The sequence below is a fragment of the Sus scrofa genome, chromosome 18, assembly GCF_054392235.1.
Source record: "Sus scrofa isolate SSC_HxYL_T2T_F1_AM1 chromosome 18, Sscrofa_HxYL_maternal_Yorkshire_Landrace_v2.0, whole genome shotgun sequence".
NCBI lineage: Eukaryota > Metazoa > Chordata > Mammalia > Artiodactyla > Suidae > Sus > Sus scrofa.
In genome coordinates, this window is record NC_139400.1 from 56,072,516 (window position 1) to 56,089,996 (window position 17,481).

The 17,481-nt window shown below is 41.9% G+C and overlaps 1 protein-coding gene across 1 annotated transcript in view; it reads left to right on the forward strand.

The window, feature by feature from the left end:
• SPMIP4 (sperm microtubule inner protein 4) overlaps positions 1-17,481 on the forward strand; it is a 43,736-nt gene that overhangs the window by 6,844 nt on the left and 19,411 nt on the right. Inside the window, exons 5-7 of the mRNA XM_085005681.1 lie at positions 8,754-8,930; positions 11,511-11,582; positions 14,597-14,626. Of these exons, the coding sequence (XP_084861807.1) occupies positions 8,754-8,930; positions 11,511-11,582; positions 14,597-14,626 (279 nt within the window). The remainder of the gene's footprint in view (positions 1-8,753; positions 8,931-11,510; positions 11,583-14,596; positions 14,627-17,481) is intronic.

Here is a 17,481-nt window from a genome sequence, read left to right on the forward strand (position 1 = left end):
CTGGCTTTAGATGAATGCCAACCCAAATGATTGATTAACAGATTCTACCGGCTCATTTTCCTGGGCTGGTATAATATATGAGGGTCAGATACTGAGAAATCGACTCGTCTAATTTAACTTTAGAAACTTAGGTATTAAAGCTTCAGTTGTCATTAATCAAATGTGTTTAAATATTTTTCACTTGTCATGCCCCCCAAACTGGGTCTGTTGATCATGGTCATAGATCATACCTCAGAGGTCTGAGAAGTGAAGGCCCACATCTCTTTTTCAGCACCCCAGACCAGTGGTCACCAGATTCTCCTTGACTAGCTAGTTGTAGGGGTTGGCAAACTTCCGTAAAGACCAGATAGGGAGTTCGCACTGTGGCTCAGCAGAAACGAATCTGACTAGTATCCGTGAGGATGCAAGTTCCATCCCTGGCCTCGCTCAGTGGATTAAGGATCCAGCATTGCTCTGAGCGGTGGTGTAGGCTGGCGGCTACAGCTCCAATTCAACCCTAGCCTGGGAATTTCCATATGTCATGGGTGCGGTCCTAAAAAGACCAAAAAAAAAAAGGCCAGATAGTAAATATTCAGGCTCTACAGTGTCTGGTCTGTCAAACTACTCAACTCTGCTGTTGTAGGGTGAAAACAGCCATAGGCAATAGCTAATATATAAATGAATGGTCAAGGCTGCCTTCCAATAAAATTTCACCAACAAAAATGGCAGTAGGTTGGATTTGGCCTATGGGATAGCTGATCCAGTGACTTTATATGAGATAATACATTCCGTGTGTGAGACAATCCTGAGTGTTAGGTCTTCATTCCGTTCAGCAGATATTTACAGGGGGGCTTCCATTAAGCCAAGGGCTGTACTGGTACAAAGAAGAAAGCAGCTCCACAGCCCACAGCCCCCCCCCACGCTCCCTTCCCATGTGTCTGACTGGCCCCCCACTGCTCCGATGGCACAGTCCAAAGGGCCCATAAGGCCCTGCAGGATCTTGTCTTTATCTTTCTCTCTTGCTTCCCCTCTTACACAGCTCTTCTCTGCTGTGCCGCAAAGTCCAGAATTCTGTATCAGCTCTACTAATATAGCCCAAAATTTAACTCTGTCTTCTCAGCCCTTAAGATCTAGATAAATCCCACTCAAATCTTTATTTCATGCCTTTTAAAAATCCAAAGCCTCCCTCAAAATGTATCCAAATTCCCAGGAAGGGGGTGTAGGATGGTCATTGCTGACGCTGGGTTCCGGGTTCCATATATATGGCTTCTGCTGGACAACATTTTGACCTAGGTGTGAAAACTCAGTCATTGTTTAGTTTCCTCCAGAAACTTCATCCATTCAGAGCATTTGTGAGCTTGGCAAATTTCACTGATCAGGTAGGGGTCAGAAGAAAGAATCCCATCACACCATTTAATCTGCAACTAAAAGCCCTTATTAGCCACAAGCTTCTGTATTTGTCAAGTTCTTTACCCAGCTGTCACCAGAGTTCTCTCACTGGCTTTTCACCCAGTGCACTCCCTTCCCAGCCTGCTGATTTCTCTTCTTAGCCCTTTCCTTCTCTTTCCCCTTGTCTTCCTCTCTCAAGAGCAAAACTGAATCCCTCCCACTGCACAACAGCTTAATAAATCTTGGCTTGCTTGAGTCCTAACACCTGAACTTGAGAGCCTCTGTCTCTTAACCAAGAAGCCTGACAAAATATTTTATTAAACAAAGCAAGTCCTTTCCCAAGAAGGATCCTGGAGCCAACATTGTCAGGAATTTTCAATTCCATAACCTTTCTAACCTCTGGATCCTATTTTCTTTCTATGGAGCCCTGGCTTCCCTTTCGGTCCTATTAACAATGAGTTGCTTTTAAGAAGATGCTTTGCTTTTTTTTCTTTTCAGCGTTTTGTTTTGTTTTGCTTAGTCTTTTCTGGGAAAATCAAAACAGCCAAATAGAAATAGAATTCACCTTCTCCAAGAAAATTTAACCCAGAGTACAATTGGTTCCCTTTCTAAGATTTTTGTGTCATTGTCTGCTCTCAAGGAAGGCCACCTAGTTGATAAATATTGGTTGGGTACCATATATTTGCAAGGTCCTATGCTGTATCCTGGGGATAATGTGGTGAGTGTGCCAGAGTCCTTGTCTATGAGGATCTGTAGAAACTGTGGTGAATCAATGGTCTTTGTACTCTAGTACATTGCCCTGTTTATCTCTCGGTGATAGATTACCAGTTTATTATAGACTTAATAATAATAACTTTATTATCATCGTCATCATCATTTGTCTTTTTAGGGCCACATCTGCAGCATATGTAAGCTCCCAGGCTAGGGGTCAAATCGGAGCTATAGCTGCCAGCCTACACCACAGCCACAGCAACACCAGATCTGAGCCGCATCTGCAACCTGCACCACAGCTCAGGGCAACACCAGATCCTTAACCCACTGAGTGAGGCCAGGGATTGAACCAGCAACCTCATGGTTACTAGTCGGATTCATTTCTACTGAGCCACTACGGGAACTCCAGTCAGTGTGCAGAATTTGCATGCTCTTTGAGAGTGCCACTCACCCCCCACCTCCATGTGTTTAGCAACCCTGAAGCTCCTTTTCAGCATTTTTAGATGTTTTCAGTGGAAAGGTTAATCCAAATAATTCAGACCACCATTACTGGAAACTGGAGTACATTAAATCTTCCTAATTAGGGCACAGATCTTCAGCCAGATATTCTTAAGAGTTTTGTGAGGTCTTCTCCCTGGCCTGAAGCTTTCATTCTATGTCATAGGTTACAGTCCAAGACGCAAATGAATCTTTTTGGCCTTACTCATTCACTCAATCATGCATTCCTTTAACAGACATCCATTAAGTATTTCCTGTAAAGCATGGTTACAACAGTGAATAAATGTGCTTTCCCTTCCCTCCCTTGTTAAGAAAGAACAGAGAAAGTCATCTGAACTACCAGTTTTCAAGATCAGACGAGCCTAGCAGCCAATAGAGGAAACTTCCATGTCTCAAACCTACTGGATGGCACATTGTAAAGGGTGGGACTACTGGAGACCCATTTTCTTTTTTGTTTTTGTTTCTTGTTTTTCAGGGCCACACCTGAAGCCTATGGAAGTTCCAAGGCTAGGGGCAGAATCAGAGCTGCAGCTACTAGCCCACATAACAGCCGCAGCAACGCAGAATTGCAGCTGCGTCTGTGACCTACATGACAGCTCACACCAATGCCAGATCCTTAACCCACCGAAAAGGCCAGGGATTGAACCCATGTCCTCATGGATACTAGTAATGTTCTGAACCCACTGAGCCACCACAGGAACTCCTGGAGACCCATTTTCTATGGAAGGTAACTATGGAACAGGGCAGAGCTTCTAAAACTTTAGCATACATAAGAATATTCTGGAGGGCTTGTTTAAAACAGATGACAGGCGCCACCCCCACCCCATTCTGATTCCTAGGTCTGGGATGGAGCCTGAGAATTCAGATTTCTAAAAGTCCTTAAGAGGAGTTTCTGTTGTGTCCCATCGGTAATGAATCTGACTAGTATCCATGAGGCCCAGGTTCCATCCCTGACCTTGCTCAGTGAGTTAATGATCCGGCGTTGCTGTGAGCTGTGGTGCAGATCGCAGATGTGGCTCAATCCTGTGTTGCTCTGGCTGTGGTGTAGGCTGGCAGCTGTAGCTCTGATTTGACCCCTAGCCTGGGAATCTCTATATGTTGTGGATGAGGCCCTAAGAAGCAAAAGAAAAAAGAAAAAAACCACAAAAGTAAATCTTCATGATCTTGGGTTTGACAGTATGACACCAAAAACATGAGCAACAAAAGAAAAAAAATATATAAATTGGACTTCATTAAAATTTAAACCTTTTTTTAAAAAACAAAAAAAAATTGGAGTTCCCGTCGTGGCGCAGTGGTTAACGAATCTGACTAGGAACCATGAGGTTGCGGGTTCGGTCCCTGCGCTTGCTTGGTGGGTTGACGATCCGGCGTTGCCGTGAGCTGTGGTGTAGGTTGCAGACGCGGCTCGGATCCCGCGTTGCTGTGGCTCTGGCGTAGGCCGGTGGCTACAGCTCCGATTCAACCCCTAGCCTGGGAACCTCCATATGCCGCGGGAGCGGCCCAAGAAATAGCAACAACAACAACAACAACAACAAAAAAGACAAAAGACAAAAAAAAAAAAAAAAATTACAACTTTTTGCTTCAAAGAACACAATCAAGAAAATAAGACACTCAATCGATGCAGAAAAAGCCTTTGACAAAATCCAACACGCATTTCTTTACTTTCTTTCTTTCTTTTTTTCTTTTCTTTTCTCTTTTTTTTTTTTTTTTGCCTTTTCTAGGGCCAATCCCACGTCACATGGACATTCCCAGGCTAGGGGTCTAATCGGAGTTGCAGCCGCCGGCCTATACCAGAGCCACAGCAACACCAGATCTGAGCCACATCTGCGGCCTACACCACATCTCATGGCAACGCCGGATCCTTAACCCACTGAGCAAGGCCAGGGATCAAACCCACAACCTCATGGCTCCTAGTTGGATTTGTTAACCAATGAGCCACATCAGAAACTCCCAACACCCATTTCTGATAAAAACCCTTCAGAAAGTGGGCATAGAGAGACCCTACCTCAACATAATAAAGGCCATATATGACAGACCCACAGCTAACATCATTCTCGATGGTGAAAAGCTGAAAGAATTCCTGCTGAGATCAGGAACAAGACAAGGATGTCCGCTGTCACCACTACTCTTCAACATAGTTCTGGAAGTCCTAGCCACGGCAATCAGAGAAGTAAAAGAAATAAAAGGAATCTAAACTGGAAAGGAAGAAGTAAAACTATCACTATTTGCAGATGGCGTGATACTTAGAAAATCCTAAAGATGCTACCAGAAGTCTGTTAGAGCTCATCCATGAATTTGGCAAAGTTGCAGGATACAAAATTAATACACAGAAATCAATGGCATTTCTATATATTAACAATGAAAGATCAGGAAGAGAAATTAGGGAAACAATCCCATTTACCATCACATCAAAAAGAATAAAATACATAGGAGTAAACCTACCTAAAGAGACAAAAGACCTGTACTTTGAAAACTATAAGACACTGATGAAAGAAATCAAAGATGACACAAATAGATGGAAAGACATACCATGCTCTTGGACTGGAAAGTCAGTATTATCAAAATGATTATACTGTGCAAGGCAATCTACAGATTCAATGCAATCCCTATCAAATCACCAAGGACATTTTCCACAGAACTTGAACAAAATATTTTAAAGTTTGTTTGGAAGCACAAAAGACCCAGAATAGCCAAAGACATCCTGAAAAAGAAAAATGGAGCTGGAGGAATCAGGCTCCCTGACTTCAGACTATACTACAAAGCAGCAGTCATCAAAACTATATGGTACTGGCACAGGAGTTCCCGTCGTGGTGCAGTGGTTAACGAATCCGACGAGGAACCATGAGATTGTGGGTTTGATCCCTGCCCTTGCTCAGTGTGTTAACGATCCGGTGTTGCCATGAGCTGTGGTGTAGATCGCAGACGCGGCTGGGATCCCACATTGCTATGGCTCTGGCGTAGGCTGGCAGCTACAGCTCTGATTAGACCCCTAGCCTGGGAACCTCCATATGCCGTGGGAGCGGCCCAAGAAATGGCAAAAAAGACAAAAAAAAAAAAAAAAAAAAAAACAACCGTATGATACTGGCACAAAGACAGAAATAAAGATCAGTGGAACAGGATAGAAAGCCCAGAATTAAACCCACGCACCTACTGTCAACTAATCTATGACAAAGGAGGCAAGAATATACAATGGAGAAAAGACAGCCCCTTCAACAAGTGGTACTGGGAAAACTGGACAGCCACATGGAAAAAAATGAAATTAGAACACTCCCTAACACCATACACAAAAATAAACTCCAAATGGATTAAAGACCTAAATACAATACCAGATACTATAAAACTCTTTAAGAGGAAAACATAGGCCAAACACTCTCTAACATAAATGACAGCAACATCTTCTCAGATCCACCTATCAGAGTACTGACAATAAAAAGAAAAATAAACAAATGGGACCTAATCAAAAGTTTCTGCACAGCAAAGGAAATCCTAAACAACACGAAAAGACAACCACAGAATGGGAGAAAATATTTGCAAGTGAATCGACTGACAAGGGATTCATCTCCAAAATTGATAAACACCTTCTGCAGCTCCATACCAAAAAGACAAACAACCCCATCAAAAAATGGGCAGAAGATCTAAACAGACAGTTCTCCAAAGAAGACATACAGATGGCCAAAAAACACATGAAAAGATGTTCATCCTCACTCATTATTATAGAAATGCAAATCAAAACCACAATGAGGTACCACCTGACACCAGCCAGAATGGCCATCATCAAAAAGTTTACAAACAATAAGTGCTGGAGAGGGTATGGAAAAAAAGAAACCCTATTACACTGTTGGTGGGATTGTAAATTTGTGCAACCACTGTGGAAAACAGTATGGAGATTCCTCAGAAAAGTAAAAATAGAACTACCATTTGATCCAGCAATCTCACTCTTGGGCACCTATCCAGCAAAAATCATGACTTGCAAAGACACATGTACTCCAGTGTTCATTGCAGCACCATATACAATAGCAAAGACATGGAAACAACCTAAATGTCCATCAGCAGAGGAGTGGATCAAGAAGATGTGGTACATATACACGATGGGCTATTACTCAGCCATTAAAAGGACAGAAATAACGGCATTTTTAGCAACATGGATGGACCTAGAAATAATCATGCTAAGGGAAGTCAGTCAGTCAATGAGACACCAGCATCAAATGCTGTCATTTACATGTGGAATCTGAAAAAAGGACACAGTGAACTTCTTTGCAGAACAGATACTGACTCACAGACTTTGACAAACTTATGGTTTCCAAAGGAAACAGGTTGGGGGGTGGGGGGATGCGCAGGGGGTTTGGGATGGAAATGCTCTAAAATTGGGTTGTGATGATCATTGTACAACTATTAAAAAAGAGAAAATGAAAGACAATAACATACAAAATGGGAGAAAACCTTTGTAAATGATGTATCTCATAAGGGACTTGTATCTAGAATATAAAAGAATTCCTACACCTCAATAATAAAAAGATAACCCATTTTTTTTTATGGCTGCACCTTTGGGATATGGAACTTCCCAGGCTAGGGATCAAATCAGAGCTGCAGCTGCTGGCTTAGGCCACAGCAACACCAGATCTGAGCCGAATCTGTGACCCATGCCATAGCTTGTTGCAATGCTGGATTCTTAACCCACTGACCGAGGCTGGGGATCAAACCCACTTCCTCACAGATGCCATGTCAGGGTACTAACCCGCTGAGCCACAACGGGAACTCCAAGATAACCCAGTTTTTAAAATGCGAAAGGGTGTGTATAGACATTTCTCCAAAGAAAATATAGAAATAAGCACATGAAAAGATGGTCAAATTATTAATCATTAAGGAAATGCAAATCAAAACCATAATGAGATACCACACTTCACACCCAGTAGAATGGCTATGATTTTGAAAAATAACTGTCAGAACAAGTGTTAGCATAGATACAGAGAAATTGGAACTCTTCTACATTGCAGGTGGAAATGTAAATTGGTGGGAATCAGTTTGACTATTTTTCAGAAAGTTAATAATATAGAATTACCATATGACCCAGCAATTCAGTTACCATATATATATATATTTACACCCAAAAGAACTGAAAGCAAGGATTCAAGCAAAAACCTGTACATGAATGTTCATAGCAGCACTATTCACAACAGCCAAAAGTCAGAAAAAAAAATGTCTATCACCTGATAAATGGGTGGAAAAAATACCATATAAATGATATTTATATATATCTCCAAACAATGGAATAGTATTTAGCCATGAAAAGGAATGAAGTACTGATATGTGATACAATCACGAAAGACCACATACATGATTTCCTTTATATTAATAAAGGATTAATTAATCCAGAAGAAGCAAGTCTATAGAGACATAAGTTTGATTAGGGGTTGCTTAGGGCTGATGAAATGATACAGGGTTTCTTTTGGGGGTGATGAAAATGTTCTAAAATTATTGTGATGATGGTTGTACATATTTGTAAGTATACTAACAATCATTCAATTGTACACCCTAAATGGATGAATTATATGGCATATAAATGGATGAATCATGTAGGTGGATGAATTCTATGGCAATAAAGATGTTTAAAGGAATAAGCACATATAGCACAGCTCTTTAAAAAAAGTAAAGTAGTCCGTAGGCCTTCAGGAATTTAACCTCATTCCTTCAACAGTCCCATAATGCCTATATAACCAGAAAGTATCATAATCTACCCAGCACTGAGAATTCTGTGTTCTGAACATGTCATCTAAGAATAATATAGCACTAGGAAATTTTAGTCGTTTGCCTTAGTCCGTTCACACTACTATAACAAAATGCCACAGACTCGATAGCTCATAAATAACAAACATTTATTTCTCACCGCTCTGGAGGTTGAAAGCCCGAGGTCATGGCACCAGCAGGGTTGTGTTCTGGGGAGAGCCTTCTCTCTGGATCATCGCCGGCACCTTCCCGCTGTATCTCGCACAGTGGAAGGGCCTAGCAGGCTCTCTGGGGTCTCTCTTATAAGAGCGCTCGTCCCATTCATGCGGGTTCCTCATGACCTTCCTGAAGGCCCAGGATTTAAACCTACAAATCCGGGGCGGGGGGACTCAAACACTCACACCGCAGCATCCTATGCAGAAGCTGTTTCAAAAGGCTCTCTTTTTCCGCAGGTACCAGGAGTTAAGGGAGTCACTCCAGGCATGTAGGCTTCCGTGGGGCGCAGAAAGGGAATACGGTGGCATGATACCCATCTCAGGCCCCGAGGAACACAGGCCACGGTGTGAGCCTCCTCTTGTCATGGGCCCCAGACATCAGCATTACGGATTCGGTGGAGAAACCTGGCCAAGGTAAAGAAACTTTCTGCCCCTCATGTAGAGGCCTTCATTGTTCAATTTTCTCCATTTCTTTTTTTTCTTTTCTCTTTAGGGCCCCACTCGAGGCATATGGACATTCCTGGGCTAGGGGCTGAGTTGGAGCTGCAGCTGCCAGCCTGCGCCACGGCCATAGCAACTACACAGATACTCCTGGTCAGGATCATTTCCACTGACCCACAGGTCCGAGGCTGCAGCCTACACCACAGCTCACGGCAACGCCAGATCCTTAACCCACGGAGTGAGGCCAGGGATTGAACCTTCATCCTCATGGATACTAGTCAGGTTCTTAACCCGCTGAGCTGCTCCAGGAACTCCAATTTTCTCTATTTCTGTTGTGAGTCCTTTGTTAACGTAAATCCCCTTCCAAACTTCTTTCTTTTACAATTTATGAAAAGACACAGATGGGAAAACTATATAATTTCTAGTTGTGAAGTCAGTAAAGAAAACACAACAAAACTGTTATAGATAATCTTTGCTTTCCTTGGAGACGGTTAAGTATGTCATCAGAAATTTTGATTAATTCTCTTACTAATCACATTTTATCAAAACTAAACAGGAAGGTTCCTGAGAAAGATTACTTTTCATTTTGCTTAAACAAATAGCAGGCCTATTGTACAGATGTTCTTTTTTTTTTTTTTTGTCATTTTAGGGCCACACCCACACCATATGGAAGTCCCCAGGCAAGGAGTCGAATCAGAACTGTAGCTGCCAGCCTGCACCACAGCCACAGCAGGGCCAGATCCGAGCCCCATCTACGACCTACACACTACAGTTCACGGCAACACCAGATTCTTAACCCACTGAGTGACGCCAGGGATCAAACCTTCATCCTCATGGATGCTGCTAGTCAGGTTCATTTCTGCTGATCCACAGCAGGAACGCCTATACAGATGTTCTTGATTTTTTGGAACTTTTGATTTCTAATTTATCCATCTATAATCATTGGACTCTTTGGGGCATTGCTTTCAAGTATTAAAATATTCCCATCAGCATTTACAAATCTTAGTTAGTCTCTCAGCAAATTTATTCAAAACACAGGTTAAAAGTGAAGAGGAAAGCAAAAAAAAAAAAAGATATGAGCAGTAAATTAAATGCTTCGTTAGTATTTACTAAGAAGTATGAAATTTACACAGAGCAAAATCCATCAAACCTTCACACAGAGCCTACTTACTCCTGCTTTATCTAATAAACCTGGCTACCTAATTTACTAACAATCTAGCTAACTAGTTTTTTGTTCTAAAGCGGTTAAAAGAAGTAAATCAGGAAAAGCAAGCTGCAGCCAGAGAGAAAAACGAAACAATAGGGAAGATGGCAGCCTTATGAGAGCCTCAGTAAAGCAATAAAAAGCAGAAAATGGAAAGTCCAATTGGAAAGATGCAAATATTGACACATTATAGATAGTGAGGACCTCAAGTTCATTAATTAATCCAACAGATTTATTTAAGCCCCACACGGATGGAACTCTTTCTATTACAGTATAAATTTATAATATCTTTGTAAGTGAATACTGTTATCCTGGCTTTACAGTAAATGACACCCAAGAGATTTCCTACCTTTTCTTGGGCCAGACAATTAGGAAGTTTCAGAACGGAGATTTGACTGAGTCCAGGTCTATTGGACCCCAAAGCCCATGTTCTTTTTATCTGTACATTCATTCACTTACTCTAGCTATTCATTTATTTATTCGGTAGTATGAGTATAGCAAGCATTGTTCTAGAGATTAGAGGGATAGCTCCTTATGGAGTTTACAGCTCTGGTCCCCAAAATTTGTATATTAAAAAAATACACCATATTATAAATTAAAAGTATACTCACAGAGTCCCAGTGTGTAAAAAGAAAGCCAAAGACTAGCTTCTTAAGAAAAATCCAGCTTGAAATGAGAGGTGGTGTAGGTCACAGGTGGGGCTTGGACCTGGCTTTGCTGTGGCTGTGGTGTACACTGGCAGCTACAGCTCTGATTCAACCCCTAGCCTGGGAACTTCCATATGTCACAGGTGTGGCCCTAAAAAAAGACAAAAATTTTTTTTCCTCAAATGACTAGTGACTTTTTCCTGCATTGTTTATTGAAAAGTAAACTTTTCCCAGTGACTGAAAAATGCTACCTTTTTGGTTACCAAAGGGAACAGGTGAGGTAGGGATGGATGGACTGGGGGGTTGGGGTTAGCATATGCACACTGAGGTGTGTGGAATGACTGGCCACCGGGGACCTGCTGCATAGCACAGGGAGCTCTACCGAGTAGTCTGTGATCATCTGTGTGGGAAACGAATCTGAAAGAGCATGGAGGAGTTCCCGTTGTGGCTCAGTGGTTAATGAATCCGACCAGGAACCATGAGGTTGCGGGTTCGATCCCTGTGCTGTACAGCGGAAATTCTCACAACATTGTAAATCAGCTAAAATCAAACTTTAAAAAATGAGTTAGAAAAATGCCACCTTTTAATGTGCTGACTTATGATACATACATTGTTGTGTGGATCTATTTATCTTTTTACTACCTCACCATTGCATCGTGTTAATTAAAAAGATGTTCAGTTTAATCTTTTCTTTCTTTTCAGAAAGCTTCCTGTTGAACAATTCTATTATTTGTCACAGAACAAAAAAAGTGATGTCTATGGAAATGATTCTTTGTAAGTCTGAGGTTTCTTTTCCTTACATGAGATCAAATAACATTTTTAAGTGGAAATGAGTTAAATGCAAACTAAAAAAAGCCTCCAAATGGGAAATTCTAGGAAAACAGGTGTTCCTTTTTTTTTAAATCGAGACCATTAATTATGGAAACCAAGACCAAAAAACAACAGTGAAAGAAATACACTAAAATCCACTAATAGTCTGTTGCATTTAGGCAAGTGAAGAAAAATAGGAAATATGGAATAGTAATGTTTGAAAAGATTTATACAGATCAACTTGGCCCATTTCCCTGTCTTTGACCTAGTTATTCAATCTAACAAGAATCTGTATATTTCTTAAAAGGTTCATAGAAAATGCTCCAGCACCCTCAACAAAACTTTTAGTCAGAATTTTATGAGAGAAGTTCCCGTTGTGGCGCAGCAGAAACAAACCTGACTAGTATCCATGGGGACACAGGTTCGATCCCTGGCCTCTCTCAGTGGGCTAAAGATCTGGCTTTGCTGTGAGCTCTAGTGTAGGTTCCAGACATGGCTCAGATCTGGAATTGCTGTGGCTGTGGTGTAGGCTGGCAGCTGCAGCTCTGATTTGACCTCTAGCCTGGGAGGTGCCACACCTGCAGCCACACCTGCAGCCTTAAAAATAAATAAATAAATAGAAACAATTTTATGAGAAAGGTTTGTTATGACAATTTAAAGATAACCCTTAATAAAATTACTCCCTAATTTTCTTTTTTGGGTAAGGAATACTTAATTTACTCTTCACTTGGAGGAATTATTTTCTGCTGTACTAAATTACTTTTTGCTCTTTGAAATAGTTTGTTGTATATATTATAAAAGCATACTTTCTAATTCTCAGATGAAAATAAAACACTGACAGTACTGAAATAATAGTGAAAATATCAGTTTTTACTTTTATTAGAATTGTTAGGAATTTGTTTCTAGGTAAGAAGTTAATATAGAGTTCGGCCACAAGAGGGAGCCAAAAAGACATGAAATTTGTGATTGCTCGCCCTTATATATCCCTTTGCTATTAGTCAACTGAAAACTTGATAGAGAGTGGCCGTAAACTAATGATAGATTCAGGTCAAGGAATTGGTGTCTCTGAGCATTTTTTATTTTCTTTTTATCCTTTTAAACTTTGAATCTCTTTTTTGTTTGTTTGTTTTGTTTTTTCAGGGCCGCACCCATGGCATATGGAGGTTCCCATCTAGGGGTCAAATTTGAGCTGTAGCTGCTGGCCTACACCAGAGCCACAGAAACGTGGGATCCAAGCCATGTCTGTGACCTACACCACAGCTCACGGCAGTGCCAGATCTGTAACCCACTGAGCAAGGCCAGGGATCGAACCTGCATGCTCATGGATCCTAGTCTGATTTGTTTCCCCTGAGCCACAATGGGAATTCCATCAAACTTGGAAGTTTTAAAAAAGCTTTTCTTTTTTCTTTTTTTCTTTTTTTTCCATTTTGAAACTAAACAATTTTAGGCATGTACTTGTCAACATCAGCTAAATTTGTCACATGAGATGCTGCTTTAATGTTTCATATATAACACCCAGTCTGGTAACTCGAGATCCCACAGTTTTTTATATTCTTTGTCTTCTATTCCCCACTCCATCAAAGATATAACTGGAACACAAGACATGCTTTTCTTTTTAGTTCTAACAAACTTAAAGTCCAAGTAAATAAAGACATAAACCTTTTCAGGTTCATGTGTATTCGTTTATAAAATATTATAAACTAATAAAATTGTATGGTTTAGGTACTACTTTCTAAATAGATAAATATATGAAAAAGCAAATGGTATATTTTATTTTACTGCCTTTACTGTCAACTGATAACATTCTGTTCATTTTTTGGAGTTCCCACTTTGGCGCAATGGGTTAAGAACCTGACTGCAGCAACCCGGGTCACTGTGGAGGTGTGGGTTCAATGACCAGCTGGATGCAGTGGATTAAAAAGGATCCACAGTTGCAGCTGTGGCTTGCATTCAATCCCGGGTCTGGGAATTAACATATGTCACAGTATAGCCATAAAAAAACTATTCATTCTTCATAACTGAGATATTTCATAAATATTTGCATAGACTGGAACTAATTGTTAAAATCCAATGAAAGTGGATGACTGTTCTTCTGTGTGGACTTTGTTCCTGGGCTGCACTATTATCATTTGATATGTAAGACTCAGAGTAATGAGCAAATACATAACTTTCAAATGGACTGATTCAGAAAAGGCATGCCTCTGGGAACTTGCTCAGATTTGTTCTAGCCTCTCTGCTCAATTCTCAACTTTTACTGTCATGAGAAATCAGCAATCCTGGGTAAAGGGACAAAGCACACACCATAGTTATATGTTTTCTCCACCAGGCCACACTCAGGTCACTCTCGGTTATGTAACTGCACCACCTGCCTGGTGTCAGGCTACCTCAGAGCACTTGGGCTACAGCGTCTGAGATTGAATGTCAGTAAGAACCAGAGCTCTGTCAACTTTAGGAGAAGTCAGAAAGGCAAAGAGGGTGGTGAGCGGGACTAACCGAGTGTGAGAACTGTGGGAAAAAATGGATCAGTGGGCAGCTGAGATTCAATGATACCTTATCTCTGTGGTCAGTATTCAGTGCTCCAGAAAGTCAGTCAAGGATATTATCTTAGGAGTTCCCACTGTGGCTCAGAGGTAGAAAACCCAATGAGTATCCATAAGGACTTGTGTTCGGTCCCTGGTCTCACTCAGTGGGTTAAGGATCTGGCGTTGCCATGAGCGGCAGTTGTAGGTTGAAGACTCGGCTCAGATCCGGCATTGCTGTGGCTGTGGTGTAGGCCAGCATCGCAGCTCCAGCTCAACCCCTAGCCCAGGAGTTTCCATACGTCACAGGTGTGGTCCCCCCAAAAAAGAATATTATCTTAAAGACACTCTAGTATGCAAATAGGATACATCTTTATTCTTAAGCAGGTTTCTGATAGGAATATAAGCTTTAAAAAATCCTTAATATCAATTAGGATTTGTTTCTTGTTTTTATTCTAGGATGCCCAAACCACCTAACTCAGCAGTAGGGTAAGTAGACAACTGGATTTTCCTTCTCTCTTACAATCACAAAACAAAACAAAACAAAACAAAACTGGCCATCAGTATGTCTCAGGCAGTGGTGTGAGTACAAGCAAGACTTTTCAAAGATTTTTTTCTTAAATAAGCACAAGCTGGTGTTAGTCTAAGGTAACAAACAGTGTTACTGATGTCCCCCAGTTATATCCCTGCTAATATTTTTTAACAAATATTTAAATTTACGAGTTCCTGTGGTGGCACAGCAGAAACAAATCTGACTAGGAACCATGAGGTTGTGGGTTTAATCCCTGGCCTTGCTCAGTGGGTTAAGGATCCGGCGTTGCCGTGAGCTGTGGTGTAGGTTGCAGACGCAGCTCGGATCCTGTGTTGCTGTGGCTCTGGCGTAGGCCGGTGGCTACAGCTCCGATTGGACCCCTAGCCTGGGAACCTCCATATGCCGCGGGAGCGGCCCAAGAAATAGCAACAACAACAACAAAAAGACAAAAGACAAAAAAAAAAAAAAAAGAAATAGCAGCAGCAACAACAACAACAACAACAAAAAAGACCAAAAAAAATAAAAAAATAAAAAAAATAAAATTGATACTGAGCTTGATGGGAGAGCCTCATGACTCATCCTGGCTCTGAAATTTATCAACTGTATAACCCCGGCTATCAGTAATACACTTAAGCCTTCAACACCTCAGTTTCCTCATAGATAAAAAAGGAATAGTAGGAGTTCCTGCTGTGGCACTATGGAAACAATTCGACTAGGAACCATGAGGTTGTGGGTTTGATCCCTGGCCTTGCTCAGTGGGTTAAGGATCCGGCGTTGCCGTGAGCTGTGGTGTAGGTTGCAGACGCGGCTCAGATCCCGTGTTGCTGTGGCTCTGTCATAGGCCGGCGGCCACAGCTCCGATTGGACCCCTAGCCCGGGAACCTCCATATGCTGAGGGTGTGGCCCTAAAAAAACAAAAATAAATAGATAAATAAATAAATTAAATATTTAAGTTTAGCACTATTTTAGATTTACAAAGTTATCAGGAAAACAGGAGAGAGTTCCTATGTGCCTCATACCCAGTTTCCCCTGTTATCAACATCTTAGACGAGTGTGGTGCCTTTGTCACCGTAATGAGCCAATATTGATACATTACTGTGGTTCAGATGTCCTCACTTTTTCCTTTTTCTCTCCCGAAATCCTATCCAAGATGCCACATGTAGTAGTCCTGTCTCCGTAGGCTCCCTTTGGCTGTGGCCGTTTCTCAGACTTTTTTCTTTGAAATGACCCGGATGGTTTTGAGGAGTGGCTGTTTTGAGGATTATTTTGTGGGCTGTCGCCTCGTTAGGATGTGTCCCGTGGGTTTCTCATGCTTAGACTGGAGTCATGTGTTCTGCGGAGAAAGCCCACGGAGACAGACTACACGTTCATCATAGCCTCTCACGAGTTCCCGTTGTGGCTCAGCAGGTTAAGAACCCGACCAGTATCCCTTAGGATTCGGCTTCGATCCCCGGTGCTGCTCAGTGGGCCAAAGATTTGCCATTGCCGTGAGCTGAGGTGTAGGTCGCACACATGGCTCGGATCTGGCGCTGCTGTGGCTGCGGTGCAGGTCAGGAGCTGAAACTCCGAATGGACCCCTAGCCTGGGAATCTCCATATGCCTCGGGTGTGACTCTAAAGAGACAAAAAAAAAAAAAAAAAAAAAAAAAAAAAAAGTAGCATGTTGTCAACATGACTTTGACTTATCAGTGGTGATATTAACTTTGATGACCCAGCTGAGATGGTGTTTATCACGTTCCCCCAGTGTGCAGTTAACCTTTTTTCTTTATTGGTTTTGTCACTCAGACTGGCCATTGAGAGCTCCTGCAGGTGGCTCTTCTATCCATAACCCACTGTTGTGGGGGTTTGTGTATGAGAGGTTTGTGGAGGTTTTTTGTTGTTTATTTGGTTTTTGTGTTTGTTTTTTTTTAGTTGGTTTGGTTGTTTTTGAGTACTTCATCACTTATCACTGTGGATTTTTTTTCTTTTAGCACTTCCTTACTTTCTGGCACTACAAGATGCTCCAGACTCATCTTGTACATTCCTGCCCTGGCCCTAGAATCAGCCATTTCTCCAAGGAGCCAGTTCCTTCCTCTGGAGAATCCTCACACCTCTGAGCACCAGGTGTACCTGCAGCTACCAGAGTCCCTGTCAATCGTCACTGGAAATATTGAGCTGATTTTTTTTTTTTTTTAGGGCCACACCCACAGCATATGGAGGTTCCCAGGCTAGGGGTCAAATCAGAGCTGCAGCTGACAGTCTGCATGACAGCCACAGCAACACAGGATCTGAGCCACATCTGTGACCTACACTGCCGCTCACAGCAATGTTGGATCCTTAACCCACTGAGCGAGGCCAAGGATTGAACCCTCATCCTCATGGATCCTAGTCGGGTTCATCACCACTGAGCCACAACGGGAACTCCTTAGCTAACATTTTAAAATTGTGTTTCCAATTCTCTTCATATCAATGTGGAAGGTAAACCCTCTTTGTTGGATTCTTTTTCTCAGATCTCCTTTCTGCTTGTAGCTGATAAGTTCCAAAGACTCTTCCTTTGACCTCAGCTCCTCAACCCACCCCTTAGAAGATCTGTGTAACATTCTGATAAAAATCTTGGTAGTCCTGGAGTTCCCGCCGTGGCTTAGTGGTTAACGAATCCGACCAGGAACCATGAGGTTTTGGGTTCGATCCCTGGCCTCGCTCAGTGGGTTAAGGATCCAGCGTTGCCATGAGCTGTGGTGCACGTTACAGATGCAGCTTGAATCCTGTGTTGCTATGGCTCTGGCGTAGGCTGGTTCTGCAGCTCCAATTCGACCCCTAGCCTGAGAACTTAC